This window comes from Ictidomys tridecemlineatus, chromosome 9 (genome assembly GCF_052094955.1).
Source record: "Ictidomys tridecemlineatus isolate mIctTri1 chromosome 9, mIctTri1.hap1, whole genome shotgun sequence".
NCBI lineage: Eukaryota > Metazoa > Chordata > Mammalia > Rodentia > Sciuridae > Ictidomys > Ictidomys tridecemlineatus.
The window spans coordinates 120,915,929-120,932,476 of NC_135485.1; the positions used below are offsets into that span (position 1 = coordinate 120,915,929).

General features: G+C 34.5%; 1 protein-coding gene across 1 annotated transcript; it reads right to left on the reverse strand.

Annotated features, from left to right (window-relative positions):
• Nucleotides 1–1,329: 1,329 nt before the first annotated feature.
• On the reverse strand, nt 1,330–9,107 carry Fgb (fibrinogen beta chain). The gene is made up of 8 exons (XM_005330908.5): nt 8,950–9,107; nt 6,248–6,439; nt 5,584–5,767; nt 4,192–4,419; nt 3,524–3,637; nt 3,059–3,184; nt 2,557–2,842; nt 1,330–1,974 (listed from the first exon to the last, which is right to left on the reverse strand). Exons 1-8 carry the CDS (start codon nt 9,052–9,054, stop codon nt 1,743–1,745), a joined length of 1,467 nt encoding a protein of 488 aa, XP_005330965.1. The 5' UTR covers nt 9,055–9,107; the 3' UTR covers nt 1,330–1,742.
• Between the last annotated feature and the right edge of the window lie 7,441 nt (nt 9,108–16,548).

Here is a 16,548-nt window from a genome sequence, read left to right on the forward strand (position 1 = left end):
TGGGGGTGGGGGTGCTAGGCATTGAACTTTGTTTGTTTGTATGTCAATTATACCTGAATAAAGCCAGTGAAAACATTTTCAAGGACCTGATCTGTCCTGATATGGTGAGAAACCCACTGTGACAAAAATGTAGGTAGGCAGGAGAGGGTACTGGGACCAAGTAGTAAGCCATTTTCATCTCTAACTAAAAAATTTGATTTTAGGGAATTTTGACATAGACAGCAAGGAACTAACATTAAGCAGGAAAGTAACTTGGCCAGAGTTTTCTATTTTTAGGATGATATGTGAGATGACAGAGTGATAGAAGGAGCACAAGCTACAGGTGACAAAACCCATGGCAGGGTAACCAGATAAAAGTTGAAGTCAGATTTGATGACATGACAGCATTCAGAATAAAGAAAGTAATACCCTTTTTTTTTTCTTAGAAAAATGAAGAGGATGAGTGTTATGGTTTAGATGTGAGGTGTCTACAAAAAACTCAGATGTGAAACAATGCAAGAGGGTTTCGAGGTGAGATGATTGGGATATGAGAGACTTAACCTAATCAGAGCATTAATCCTCCGGTAGGGATGAACTCGGTGGTAACCGTAGGCAGGTAGGGTGTGGCTGGGGGAGCTTGTTATTGAGGGCGTGACTTTGGGGGATACATTTTGTTGATGGTGAGTGGAGTCTCTCTCTGTGCTTCCTGGTGCCATGCTCACATCTGCTTTCCTGGGCTACATGCTTCCACCATGATGTTCTGCCTCACCTGGAACCCCAAAGAATGGAATTGGCCAACTATGGACAAGACCACTGAAGCCATGAGACCCAAAAGAAACTGTTCCTCCACTAAAATAGTTCTTGCCAGGTCTTTTAGTCACAGTAGTAAAAAGGTAGATTCATACAATGAACTTCAGGGCATTAAGGTCTATCAGAATAAATGGCAATGACAAAAAAGGACTGAGGAACCTAGGGTTACCAAGGGCAGTTGAGGTGCAATGAGGAGACGTTGAAACAATATACCCACTTCAAAAGGAGAAGTAGAAAGAACAGTTCTACTTCTAGTATAACTTTGTAAAGAAGAAAAACCTAGTTGAGAGTAACAGTAGACCTCATCCATGAAAACTATGCATACTCTTACTTTGCTATTTCCCTTTAAAAAATGTTTGATGAAGACTTGCTCCTGATTATCCCCTGGAAGTTCTGATCCTAATAAAGATTAGTGGGTTTCCCATGGTACAGAGTAAAATTTTGACTCATCAGATACTTGAAGCTGAGGATGCTTCTCTCTCTTACAAGTTCAAAGTCTAACTCATTGGCAGTGTGGATATCAAAATAAGGAAACATTGATTTATTGCAACAGACACTGGTTTAATTAATAATTCTGAAAGTTTTCAGTGACAGATATTACATAAATAAATAGAGTTTTAAAAGTGGATATTTAGAAAAAGATTTTAGTTTGCCTCATCATTTTTCTATAAGGATAGATTATCTCTCTTCCTGATTTGAAACTTTTCACAATCAATTCGAACCAACTGACTCTGTCCACCAACTATCCTCTTAGTTACTTCATGGTAAGGTGAGTGAAGAATATGAAAGAAAATTTCATGCTACTTTGAATGTCATTTATCCTATACCTTTTCCAAAAAGACACAGAATCATATGAGATTTTCAGAGGGATATAATGTATGAAAGAAAATTCCAATAACATAATGTAAAAAATGTTGTCACATATAGAAGAATAAAAATCTACATTTGGGAAACTATTGCTGTGGGAAGAAGGGCCTGATCTTCATTGATATCTTCCTCATTGAATACCATGACCCCTTCCAATTCATCCATACTACGCCATCATCTGTGCCATGCTTGGCCATGTCCCAGCTGTACTGTCCACCCCAGTAGTATCTGCCATTTGGATTGGCTGCGTGACATCTGTTATACCACCATCCACCACCATCTTCTTTAGAACACTGTTTTCTTGGATCTTCATTTGTCCTGAAAGGAAATATGTCTTGGGTTACTAGAAGCAGAACTACAGTTGTCAAGTTAATTCTTTGCAGAGTATCCACAGGAGAGTGCTATACTGAGGTACTTCCCTTGGGTTCTACATGTAAAGTCCTATAAGTACACCAAAGGCTTCCCTGTCCCATAGCAAGAAAGGGAGATAGCTGGGCCTATGTGGCCAAGTCATGTAGTGATGACATTGGTTACTTCATACTGAAATGATAACTTTCAGATGCATTAGTATTTAAGAACCCTGGAAATCAAAATGAAGATCTTCAAATAAACATTAGAGCATAGATATGTAGGTATTTATATGAATGTTCATTGCTCAGAAAATGAGTGTGGTCTAATTCCAGTTCCTTCTCTTACTGGACTTTGGGTTAATTATTTAATTTCTTGAAGTTGCATTTATAAAGTGAGAATAATAATTTCTACTTTATAGTTGAAATGCTTTTAAGTGAAACATACATTGGGTGACAGATTGTGGCTGCTAATAACATTAGCTGTTAAATGATGCTGAGTAATAATACTAGTAGGGACTTTTAAATTAGGAGTGAAGAATGCCGCACATACCAGCCATCATTGTCTCTGTCGTAGGTGCTGAAGAACATGCCATTGTGGATGGTCATGGTTCTGTTTTCTCCTACCAGTTGAGAAGCTCCATCCATGAGAGCATTGCCGGCTGTTCCTTTGTAGTTGCCCACTGAGATTCTGTATTTATTGGCCTCATTCTGCACGGTGAAGAGTCCATAATGCGCCTTCACCTTGTCTCCTTTCCAGTCCTCCATTTCAATCAAAAGTTCTGTGGCTCCCATCTCAGTAAGTTCATTGATCTTATCATTTCCAAGCCAATACTCACCTAAAGGAAAAACAGAACAAAATGTTACCAAATATCAAATATTTGGAAACAAACAAAAACCCTGCTTTTCTTATCTATCTTTTTCTTTTACATTTTTCTAATTAAACTCCTTTTAACTGCCTAAAACCTAAAAACAGACTCTAATCAATGCTCTTACAATGGAAAAAAAATCCCATTTGAAATACAATAATTTTATTTTCTCCTCCTAGTTTTTACCTGGTAGGCCACAGTATTTCTTTCCATCTGCATTGGTTGCAATATTCCCGAATCCTTTTTTATAGGGGTCCCATTTTCTGCCAAAGTCAACGCTACCATCCTGACGGTTCTGAATTACTGTCCATCCTATGGTTGATGGAAACAAAAATAGCATAAATTAGCCAATAACAAGTGATATCGCTTTGGAAAGAACATCTGAATCCATTGTCCATTCAATTTATCTTATGCCCACTTTAATTTAGTTCTCCAAAATGGACAGAATCATGAAAATAAATATGGGAGGAAACTCTTAAACTCTTTGGAAATGAAATATGCTTGATCTTATCCCAACTTGTAAATTACAGTTATTTTAAAACTTTTAAAATATCAGATTGAATTCCAAATCAAATTGCTCTTTGCCAGCTATGTCACAGCAAGGTCTTGTTTCCTGTCCGGTATTGGAAAGAACCACTGTCCAATACTTACCTCCATTTTCTGTGGTCATGTCACAGTATACTCTATATGGTTTGCTGGACCTGTCAGGCTTAATGAGATACATTTCAGATGTTTCACCACCTTTCCTGATGATTTCTTCACATTCTGCAAACATAAGATAACATCTTATGTTCAGGATCTATAACATCATTACTTGGTCAGTTCTTTATCAAAAATGATTATATAGGTTAGGGAGGACTGTTTTATTATAGACATTTGAGAATTGTTTTAATATTATAAAACACTGGATCTTTCTTTGAAAATCAAACTTAGTTTTGAAGAATTCTATCTGCTGAGTAAATTAAAAGGGCCCTCCCCTAAGCCCCTCTTGTGCCCAGGAGTATCCCTGGATTGAACACATGGGATGGGGAAGCTCCAATACCTGTCCTTGCCATCTGTTCACCCAAGTACATTCGTGGACTGTACATCAGATACCCTTGAAACTACCACCATCATTATATTCCACCCTGCTTATAGGAAATTGGCAAAATCATCAGGCCAAGGCATACCACAACATGCTAATGACATCTTCATGATGTGCTACAGTGACATTAGGCTCCACTGAGGAAAATGTACTGGATCCACTTTTTAATTCTTTTATTTTTAAAGAATGTGAATTCTTCTGGAATCTGATAGAAGTATGTTTGCTAACTACTTACCTTTGCCAGACACCACAGGGATATTGCAGCTGACAGTGCACGGGGCTTGGCAGTATTCCATCTGTGCTGAGACATCAGATTCTAATTTTTGTATTTTGCTTCTCAGGTCTTCCAGGATTGAGCGGAGCACACGAAGGTTAGTTGGGATGTTTTCATTCACGGTCTCATCTATATATAATCGTTGGTTTTCCAGTGCTGAAGAGTACTCATTAATGACATTTTCATTGTCTAGGAAAATGAAATTATATAGGGATGGTCAGCATTTGCCTCATTAAAAGCTAAGTATATTCAACTCTATAATTATGATTTTAGTTTGCTGAGAATAAGAGACATTGAGCTACTATCAAATAATCGTGATATATAGTTGTACTTAGGGAAAATTATTTTGTCAAGGCATAGACAAATTAGCAAAGCCATAGAACTTCAGCATTATCACCACTATGTGAGTAATTTACTATAGGTATAACTTAAAGATTATATCCAATAATGGATACAATATGTTGCTTATTTCTTTGTCGAAGAAAAGAGGAGAAAGCAGTATTTGGGCCTTCCATCTCAGAAGTTGAACATCTTCTAGAGCAAATGCATTTGATGTCTGTATACACCTTGCATAAGTACTATAGAACATCAAAAGTTAAAAGAGAGATGCTATGATTCCTTCAACTCATTTGAAAAGTGTACAAACTTAGGTATGTTACTGAGAAGCCAGGCTCATACTGTAGTTGATCCCTAAACACCAAGCCAGTACCCCTAAGCATTGAGATCGTAAGATTCACAGTTGAGACGTCCCTGTGCATGAGACAATGAAATATATCATGCATTTCTCTTTCACATTCAAAACCTCAAAATTCAATCTATATGTGCTAAATTTTCACTTTGTAAATTTTTATTCTTATTTTTTTGGTACTCAGGGGCACTCAACCACTGAGCCACATTCCCAGTCCTATTTTATATTTTATTTAGGGACAGGGTCTCACTTTGTAGCTTAGCATCTCACTGTTGCTGAGGCTGGGCTTTGAATTCACAACCCTCCTTCCTCAGCGCCCCCAGCAGCTGGGATTACAGGCTGGCAGCACTGGGACCGGCTCACTTTGTGAATCTTTATCTTCTGAGTCATCAACCAAATCTCTTATAGATGAACAATGAAAAATTATAGTAAAATTTTTCATAGATCACTCTTGTTGAAGTCACACTGGGAACAAAAACTTTGATCATGTTTATCTGGCGAACACAGGTGCAGATGCCTAAGCCAGGATCTTAATGTAATCAGATGCATACTGAAAGCAATAATGATGCTATTTAGACCAGTTTAGAAATGCTGATCTCATAATCATGCATTCTCACAGCTGATTTTATAACTGAGAATCAAATGGAAAACACAAGAATATCCACCTTTTACTTGTGCCTGCCTCTTTTTCCACATGTCTTTTAGCAAAGTCATGTACTGGAATGTGTTGGAGGAAGTCTGGGAAACAGACTCCACATTGTTGTTTAATTCTGCAATGCTGTTTTTGATTGGTTTTTCCTGGTTTAGCAGAGTATCTTGCAACTGACATCCTGTAGGACACAACACCCCCTACAAAGAAGAAAGCAGGCATTAGAGAAAGGATGTGGATTATGGATACTTGTTAAAATAGTGCATATAACAATCCAATTATCTCATTAGTCAATGTAACACTGTGTTATTTGACTTGCTCTATGGAAGACCAGAAATGTCAGAATTAGCATCATCATATATTTACATATTTTGAAAACTTAAAATAATCCTTACCACAGAAGAAATGTAATGAGGCTATGAAAATTTTATCAACTTAAACAAAAGAAGTAGGTGAAATTTAAAGCAAAGACAATACCCACATATCCTAACTTGTTATCCTAGGCCCAGACCAAAGAACACAAGAAAGGGAGACTACACCAAAGACCAAATTAGGTTTATGTTCCGAATTTTATTTGCAAAATAAATAAACAAAATAGCAATGCTGGTAATGTGGGTCAGTGAAAACCTAGACTTTCTCTGCATGGGAGACCCACCACTGCAAGAAATGTCAATGCTTACCAGGTCTGGGTCAGCATGAAGACAGCCTCCAGCATCTGGGGCTTTTCTTTCCACTTTTTTCTGACCGACAACTGGTTTGGCTGGACGAGCCTGATAGCCACCTCTACTTATGGGAGGTGGGGCAGGTTTCAGGCTGGGAGCCTGTTCCCTCCTCCGGTCAATGGGTCGATGACCACGAGCATCCACTACAGCCTGCAGAAAGCCAGACAGAAATAGAATGATGACTGTTAGAGAAACTATTCCAACACCCTCATTTTATAACTGAGGTTGTCACAAACCTGAAGATTTGCTTAAGGTCCATCCACTGGCTAGTTTGTGGTAGAAAATCAGAAGGTTACTTATGTCTCTTCAGAAAAGGATGAAAGAAGAATAGCATCTAAGACTACCATACCCAAGAGAGTTTTTAAAGAGAGCCTCTAAGAGAAAACTATATGAGATTATGAATAACCTTGACCTCAGGTTCTTGAAACCCAAACATTGGAACACACAAAATTCTCAGGAATCTATACAGTCAAAAGAATGAATATTCTTAAGCCCCTTCGATTACTAAATTCCTGTAATCATTATTTATCATTCCCCACTTTCAACTTTTACAAATTGATCATCAGTCTATCCTATAGGATCATATGTAACAGACAATAGAAGGTTTATTTAAAGTGAAATTTACTTAAATTTGATTTGTAATAAGACAAACTTTGACCCTAACATGTTGCAAGAGAAATAAGGTATTCTGGAGTCAGATTGCCTGGCTTTCAACTGTGACCCTACATTTACTATAAGACCCTGAGCAAGTTACTCTGTGTCCCCGTTTCCTCATCTGTAAAACAAGGATAACAGTAGTTTATATCTGTCTCATAAGATTACTGTAAGGATTTAATGACTTATGTATGACACACTCAGAATAGTACTAGGCCCATTGTAAATGCTCATTATAACTTGGAATATTATATATGTTGGAATCATACATAATAGATATTATAGTTTAAGTGGCTTCTTCACTCTTAATTCAACTTTCACTCTTATTTCCTATTAACAAAATTTTTTAAAATATAATTTTGAAATTTCCTATATGATCTCTATATGAAATACCAAGATTATCTCATATTTAAAATAATTCTTAAGATTTATATGTTGCAATAAAAATCATGTATTAACAAAAATATTGCATTAAATAAACTTGAATTGCAAAATATGCAGTGCAATATGAAGGTTTTTGGCTTGAATTAAATATATTATAATATACTCTTTGTCAGTAATTGTATTCATGGGGACTTAATTACTAATTAACAAATGACAAAAATTTGGAGAAGGACCTGAACTCTTTTGCAATTGTTTGAGTCTAAAAGTCACCAAATGAGCTGTGCTTAGAATTTTATTGTCATTTATTTGTAAGATAATTTTATTACTTAACATTTCCTGCTAGGATTAAAACCTAGGAAGTTTGGCTCCAGAGTCCCCTGCTCAATCACATATATCCTTAATGAAAAAGATTTGGAGGAAATATCAAAGGCAAGGTCCCAAGGAGAGCTTGTCTGCTCCAACACAAATTTAATTCACCTGTTTATTATAAATAAAATTATAAATGAGACTGTTTTCTTTTTTGTTTTAGAGTGCTAGTCGAGAAGCAATTTTACTAGAGAAAAAAATGTAAAAAATATTTAACAGATTTTAAGTCTATGAAGACCACTTATCAAAATAACCAAAACTAGAAAATCTGCTTTGGAACATAAACTATTAAACTATTTCTATGAAGATTAGTTACTGAGTAAGAATGTGAAAGTACCTTGCAAAGTGCTTCAAAAAACTTAGTCTCACAACTTCTTTCCATTTTTCTCACCAAATGTGATTGACCAAGTTATCTTTTTATTTGAAGAGTGTGATGATTAGAACATTAAAGTTCTCTCCAAATTCAATAAAAGAGCCAAATGAATCAAAGTCTTATTGTATATTCTTATTTCTAGTGTGTTGATACTTTATCATACACAAGAAATTTTATCATGATACATTTGATAATAAAATTACAATTCCTTAAATATTTCTTTTTTCTAAATGCATTTCTATGTTTTTGATAATAACAAACTAATAGCAGTAAGTTGGCAAAGATAACACTTGAGGACAAAACTGTTCGACAAAATAAAAAGTTAGACTTCATAGCCATCAATAATAACAATAAACACCACCTCTGATTTAAATTTTCTCATCTGAAAAACGTTTCATTTAAACTTAAATTATAATTCATATTCATAATTAGTCAGTAATCTCAAGAGCTATATATTGCTCTCCTCACCAAAAAGCCACCTATCTACCACAGCTTTTTCTTTTAAAACTCTCCTCTTTTGCTGTCTTTTAGCCCTTACAATTTTTAGATTCTATACTTATAATTGTAATAATGTATTGCTTGAACTAAGGGAAAATCATAGCATTCAGGATAACAAAAAGTGAAAAAAAATACATCTTACGTTAGCCAAGCCATCTTCATCCTTGGAAAATATAAGTAATAAACCAAAAAAAAAAATCAAATTATTTTGCTTTCTCAAATGAATCATCACGAAGTAGCTTTAGGTAAATTAGATCCTAGAGATTAACAATTCAGTTTCAAACTATAATCAACACTAATTTCATTTAAGTAACTATTCATTAGTATGATTGTATTGTATTTTATATTAATAAGATTAGTAATAGTAGAATAATATAAAAATCACCTCATGATCTTCGTCATAATCTTCAGATTTAACTGAGAAAACACACAACAGAAGCAATAACAGATGTTTCATGGTTTCAAATTTTTGAAAGTTCCAAGAAATCATCTTCTGCCTGAAGACCAGAGAGAACTTCAACTATATATACTTGGGTCCTCTGTTAGGCATGATTTCAGAAATGGTTACCTTCCCTTAGTAAATATTTAATTTTTTGGTTCCCTTGTTGGCTGAACCATTTTATCACTTAAGCAATATCTTCCCAGCAAGACTTATTTACTTGTGATACAACTCTTCTCTGCTGTTGGTTTAATTTAGAAACACTAATCTCCTCAACTCATTTAACCAGAAAAATGATGGAAATTTAGAACATTCCTGGAAGAGATGTATCACATTTCTCATAAATTAATGCCACACAAGTTCACAAAGAATGTGCAGGGAAAAAAATTTAATAGAATCACAAAGTTTGAGCCACTCGGAAAGCAATCACTAAGATTAGGAACCCACTAAAGATACACCATATGTGCTAGGTTTTGAGGCAAACATATAATTCGATTTTACAAGAGGCCATTAAAACCAAGAGTAATTTATGTCATCATGTGTTTATCCTTTCTTTAGACATTAATCAGAATTAAAAAAATAACAATTCATGTCTTTGATAGACAAACACCGGAAAGAAAATGTCCAGATCTTTTTTTAACCCTGACTAGTTTTTATACTTTGTCTTTTATTAATGTAAATTAAAACTTACAACAAATTCTAATCATTATTAAAATAACTAATAGTTTATAGATTCTCAAATCAAAATTGACATTATAGTGACCGGATACATAGTTAACATTTCATATAATCCATAATAATCAATTTTCATATTTTATTTTCTATCAGATTGCTTATTAAAAACAATGTCATTGTAACATTGGGAAGCCTTCATAACAGTAATGACTTTGTACTTCTCTTTCAGTTTGTTCCCACACTTAATTTTCCTTCATCATTTCTCATAAGTCACAAGATCCATCTTTCTTATCTGTTCATTTGTTTATTGCAATTGAGACTAAGAACTCCTACAAGAATCAAAAGGAAATCCCATCAGGTGCACTATTTTAAAGTATTTCCTGTTTTGTTTTGTTCTGTTTGTATGAAAAATAAAATATTCTTATTAAGTTTGCAAAATGTTTTTATTAAGAAGATGATAAGTTATCTGAGTTTGGATTGGGGAAGTTTTAAACAGTGCTTTGAAATACAATCTTGGTAATAGTGTGAAACAGTGAATTTCTTTTTTCTCTTGATAGTATAGATTACATTCCCAAATTCTTTTAACTCAGATATATAGAAACAGAATATTGAATTTAATTGAAGAAATATATTTGATTGCATTTTTTCAAATTTGTGCCCCAATTATTAGTCATGAATGAACATTTTTCTTTACAATTATATTCTTTAGAATATACAGAATATATATATATATATATATATATATATCCCTACACAAGATGACAGAAAAATTAACTCTATCAATTAAAATAAGATACAAGAATATTTTCCTTCCAAACATAACTGAGAAAATTTTAAAAATCTGGATAGATTTTATTTTGTGATGTATAGGTTCTTGCTGATTTTTAAAAGAACTATTTGTTAAGAAGATTCAAACAATTTTTGAGGCGATGTATTATTATATTTCCAGTCCACAAGTTGATAAATATTAATTTTCAGAAACTGGTTCATTTTGTTAGTTTCTTCTAGCATATAGTAGACTCTTGTTCAAAGTTACAGTGAAAGTTCCTTACCACCTAGCTCTGCTGCAGCCGGCCTTCTTACCACTGGCAGAAGGAAAATGGAAGAAAACTAAAGGAATTATCTTAAGAACAGAGAGACTTATGTTCATTCTATATGAGTAGTACCTAAGAACCTCCTAAGTGACAGGTGGTCTGGTGAGGTCTGGGGATACATTGGTGAGCAAGACAGACATAGCAGACATTCTATAAATAAAGATAGAATGAGTGAGTAAACTGGCCTTCGTTGATTCATTCCTCAGATGCCAACAACGATATTCATTTATCTTATTTAATTTTGAAACTACTGAGCTCAACAAATAATGAAACTGAGGTTCAGAGTGCTTAAACTACCTAAGAGCACACATAAAGTGCTAGTACCAGGACTTGACCCACTCTGTCTAACCCAACCTCTATGCTCTGTGCCTATTATGCCAATATTGCCCAATGGAATGTAAACATTATACAAAATTAACCTGTACTTTCTTTTTTTGTTTGTTGCTGTTGTTTGGGGTAGATATTACAGTACTTCAGATGGGCACACACACTCTTAACCCTTACTTTCACATATATTTTCACCCTAATCTATGGGTAGGTATGAATATTCCTGTCTGTGTGAGAGACATGGGCAGTTATGTTGGTGATGAGTTTCTTTAATTATAGTTCTTGTAGAATTTTTCTGTACTAACACTCTAACTTGCTTAATATTATAAAGTAAATTAGGATGTTTTCAAAGAGAAGAAACATATTTGCAGAGATCCCACTTAATAAAATGTTTACATTTTTCACAAAGTTGATGCCATTGGTGGAGGATAAAGGGAGTACTGTTTGTTCAGTTATGTTTTGAGGTCAATGTTGCATTGCTCGTCCTATTAGCTGATGTTGTTACCTAAGTCCAGGGCAGTAAATCAGTGACAGAGAAAACAGAGATAATCTGTCCTGCCAGCAGCTCTCTGGCATGAAAGGCAAAGACTTGCAGGCACTGATCGTCAATGCAATTGCTGCTGTTACTTTTATGATTCATGTCAGGCCTAATCTACATACAGCAAGGAGATTTGTGTTTAGTAGCTATTTACAGAGCATCTGCTTTGTAGCAGGTAGTTTGATAGGAGCAGGGACACTTAGGTGAACAAGACAGACAAGGGCCCTGGGCTTATGAAGCTCTATGTCTAGTGGGAAAGAGAAAATGGACATTACCTACAGTAACTTGGGCTGAGTAGGAAAGCAGGGCTTTGGCAACAGTGACTTAAGAACCCAGTATTATTTTGGCAGGGGGAAAGGACTTGAAAGGAAAAGGACACTTGTGGACTAGAAACTCATAGTTTGAATCATTGTATGTTTTATCCATGCACCTGGCACCTAGGAAGTATTTCAGATATATCTTTTGAGCAAGTTTATGAATATATAAATGAACAAATGAATAAAATGAAATATTGATCTTCTTTATCTAAATAAGTATAGTTTTGGAGATTTTAAACTAAATCATTCTTAGTCTTCAATCATGTTTTCCTTGAGCTACAGTTTGAGAATCACAATCCAAAGGGAAGAGTTGGAGGTCAGGCTGGACTAGAGGTTTTTTTTTTTTTTTAGTTCTTCTTTGGTTCTCTTTAGTTATACATGATTTGAAATCCATTTTGATATAATTATACAAGCAGGGAATATATATTATTCTAACTAGGACCCCATTCTTGTGGACCTACATGATGGTGGGATTCACTGTGATGTACATATGCAAATTATGTAAGATTCATCTCACTGTGTTTCCTTTTCCTATCCTCCCTCTTTTCCCTCTCTTCTTCATTGTCTAATCTCCTGAACTTCTATTTTTGTTGTACAAGCCCAAGACCAGGTGGCAGCGACACCTGAAGTTGGTTAGCCATCCTCTATGGGAAAGCAGGTGACAGGGAAGAAAAGGAGAAGGCAGCTCTCTCTTCTGGAGGGTCTTCCACTATTAACTTAGAAGATGTCAGCCTGCTCTATGTACAGGAGTCAACATGAAAGGGATGATGGAGTATTTTCTTCTTTCATCAGGTGCAGATTCTAAGAGCTAGAAAAAAAGACAAATTGATCTTCTAGTTTCGTCACATTGAGACCAAAAAAAAAAAAAAGGGGGGTGTAGTGACCACCTCCCTTCTCCTGGAATGACCCCTAACACTCAAGAGTGCAGCTACAATGGTCCTGCTGGTAGTATGATGCCCTGACTTCTGAACACAGGTGACCACGCTAGGGGTAGACATACTCTTTATGCAAGCAAGCTCTATCAAATCCACTCCCCTGATTTGAGATTTGCAAAGGAAGTTTCAGACAACTGGGTGAGGTGGCCTGAAGTCATACACGTTTCTAGAGAGAAAGTCCACAAGCTGCACTAGCAGACCTACCAAAACTTGCAAACTTACTGGTTAAATTTTTCTGTCAAATCTGAGAGACCCTTGATGGCCTTTCAATAGCACCTATTGCACTTTACCTTTCAATAACTTAGGCTGAGATGGTTTCTGGAACCCAAACAAATCTGAAAAAAAATTAAATTAAGTATTTTGGAATTGGGCTGGCTGCCTTATTTTTAGGCAGAAAGTGTACTTTGGAGAAAAAAGCTATATTTTCCAATAATGCAACATATCACTAAATTTTTTTACATATTAAGTATATGGTACCAGCAATAAAACTCTGGAGGGAAATGAAAGATTTAATTTTATTTTTGAGCGCTTCAGTAACATTCATATTAAAAATTTTTCACCATTTGATAGCTATTTTTTCAATTAAATTAGCAATATTTTCTGTAAAATAGGCTCAAGATTCATCAAAGATTTAATGAAATTTTTATAAAAAGTTATAGCTTGATGAGAAAACATGGAGCTGTATAGATGAAAATGGACAAACAGAAAGGAAACAAACACCTATTTAGAAAAATATTAAACCTACAACTCGGATCACAAGAGGATCCATCACAAGTTCAAGGCTAGCCTCAGCAACTCAGGGAGGTCTTAAGCAACTTAGCAAGACCCTATAACAAAATAAAAAATAAAAAGGTCTGGGATGTGGTTCAGTGGTTAAACACCCCTGAATTCAATTCTCAGTTCAAAAAAAAAAAAATTGAACCCAGATATGAATCCAAGAAAACCAGAAAGGTTAACATGGAAACTGTATTAGAGAAGGGGGCAAAGAGCATAAAAAAATTTCCACCGTGTCTACAGAAGTAAGGGAGATGGTACATGGGTCAACGAATAAGATAAGCGGGGGAAAGAGGCTTAACAAGGGGGATAAACACTGCAGAGTACAAGATTTAGAATCCTCCGTCAATTCCCTGTGATTTCTTCAATATTCCAATTTATTTTGCTAAGAGTTTGTGGACCAGGTTTTCTTTTGGAAGAATTAAGGCCTATTTTAAGTTTAGTTCAGAATGAAAATAAAAGCTGCTTGTGTGGAAGTACTGACCTCTCACTTCTAGCTTCCATTTCTGCAGTTCTTTTCTTCTTATAAGAAATGGAATTCTGATTGTAGTAAAACTAACTCATATGGAGCAATTAATTATGTGCCAGACTCTTTTGCCAGTACTTTACTCTTAATTTCTCCATCGATGTTATTGGGTAGCATAGTAGTAGTATTTCCATTTTACAGATGGGAAATTGAAGCACGCAAAAGAAAATCATTCAAGATGACACTGCTGGTAAGTTTCAGAGAGGTGTTGAAGAATGTCATTCTGGCTCCAAATTTTATATCCCTGCCTACTATGATGAGCAGTTTCTTCCTGTTATGCACAAAGCTTGTTTGATCTCTTGTATTGATGTACTGTTCCTACCCCAGCAAAATGAACACTGTGTATGTACAACTGCCTAATTCTAGGAAGACACACACACACACACACACACACACACACACACACACAAACACACATCTAACTATATTTTTAGAAGTTAATCTTTTGGGACAAAAGGCATGTGAAAGTTTTTGATTAATTTACTGCTAAATTGCCTATCAAAAATTTGCCTCCATTTGTACACCAATCAATCTTTAGGTTGTTCCCTCATCCTTTACAACACTGAGACTTGTAAACTTTAAAATTTGAACTAATCCATTAGGTATTACAGAATATCACATTGTTGTATGACTAGCACTTCTTTAATTATGAGGCATATTGAGGATCTTTCTTTTTTGTATTTATTGACCCCAATATTTCTTTTATGATGAATTGCTTGTCAATGTGCTTTGTCTATTAGGTTGTTCATTTTCTCTATTGATTTAAAACAGTTCTATTTATAAAAATAAAATTATCCTTTAGACTAACATGTACATTGCAAACTTGTTCCCAATTTTCATTTATATTTTGACTTTATGCTCTCTCTCTCCTATGTACATATAAACATGTACCATATGGTATTTCAAAAATAATTATGGTACCAAATTATAAATAATCTTAGGATCCCTGAATTTGGGTCTAGCTTAAGAAGGTCTTCCCCAGTACAAAGTTTTGTTTTGTTTTTTCAAGTTTTTAAAAAATATTTATTTTTAGGTGTAGATGGACACAACACAATTCCTTTATTTTTATGTGGTGCGGAGGATCGAACCCAGGTAGGGGAATGCTTTACCGCAGAGCCACAACCTCAGCCCTCAAGTTATCCATATAGATATACAATGGCTCAGAGAAGAAACTCTGGACCTAAACTGTTTGGATTAGAAACAAGAATAAGAAATTATAAATTCATAATTTTACAGGTATGATAATCAGAAAACATTTCCTATAAAGATGTGTAAAGTATTGATACTGCAATCAAATCTACACTCACATAACCTAACACTGCTCAAGAGCAGAAGACATAATCTTTGAAAAAAAATAATTTTTTTATTGATAATAAAAAATAGGTTGACTGAGAACACTTTTCTTAAAATTTATACCAATAGTTTCACACAAATAGATAAGACATTATTATTTACACTAAATTATTTGCTATATTTGCTTTAAGGAAAAAAAAAAAGTCTTCTGAGTCAGTATGAAGAGTAGTAGGGACATCTACTGGTCAAATAAGGAAACTCACGATGTCAGCCACTATAGTTATGTTTTTGGAGGCTTGGGTTCCCTCAAAAATCCAATGAAATTTATAGATCCCTTGGGACGGAAAGACAAACAAACACAAACAAGTTTCCTATAGAAATACAAAATTTGCCTATGATATATGTAATTCATGGATCCCAGAACAAAATAATAGGGCTACATGAGCTCTAAAATAAACTCGCATGAAACAATTCATAAATTCAAGAGTTTTTAAAAGATCAAAGTCTGGTGCAATTTACTTCAATCATTGGAATATTTTTCTGAGTCTGGGTTTATAACTTAAATATTTCCAGAATGATAAAAATCTAACAGTTTAACACAAGTAGACAGTTATTATATTACCATAAATACATTACTGTTTCTACAGTTTTTATTGACATTTAAAACCATGTTTTTAAAAAAACTAAAATAGTGTTATTTTCTATAGCTACTACTGTATATAGGTAAGGTAAAATGATTTAATTCTCCAAGTATGCATTTTATAATCACGGCATTTTCTTGCAAGGTCTACTATCACTGACCACTTTTACAGAAAATAATAGGTCAAACAAACTTAAATTCAGAGATGATTGTATTTTCAAGTAAAAATATGGCTTTCATGCTTTTAATAAATTTTAAAAATCATGAATTTCTAAATGAGATCATTGATTGACATCACTATACTTTTATTAGATTTTTGCTCCTTTTCAAAGTACAAGCAGTATTTTCTGGTGACAAGATCTGAAACTTATCATAGTTAAGGAAAAAGTAGGACCAGTGAAATGTTTGTCTATTTAAGTTTGCAAA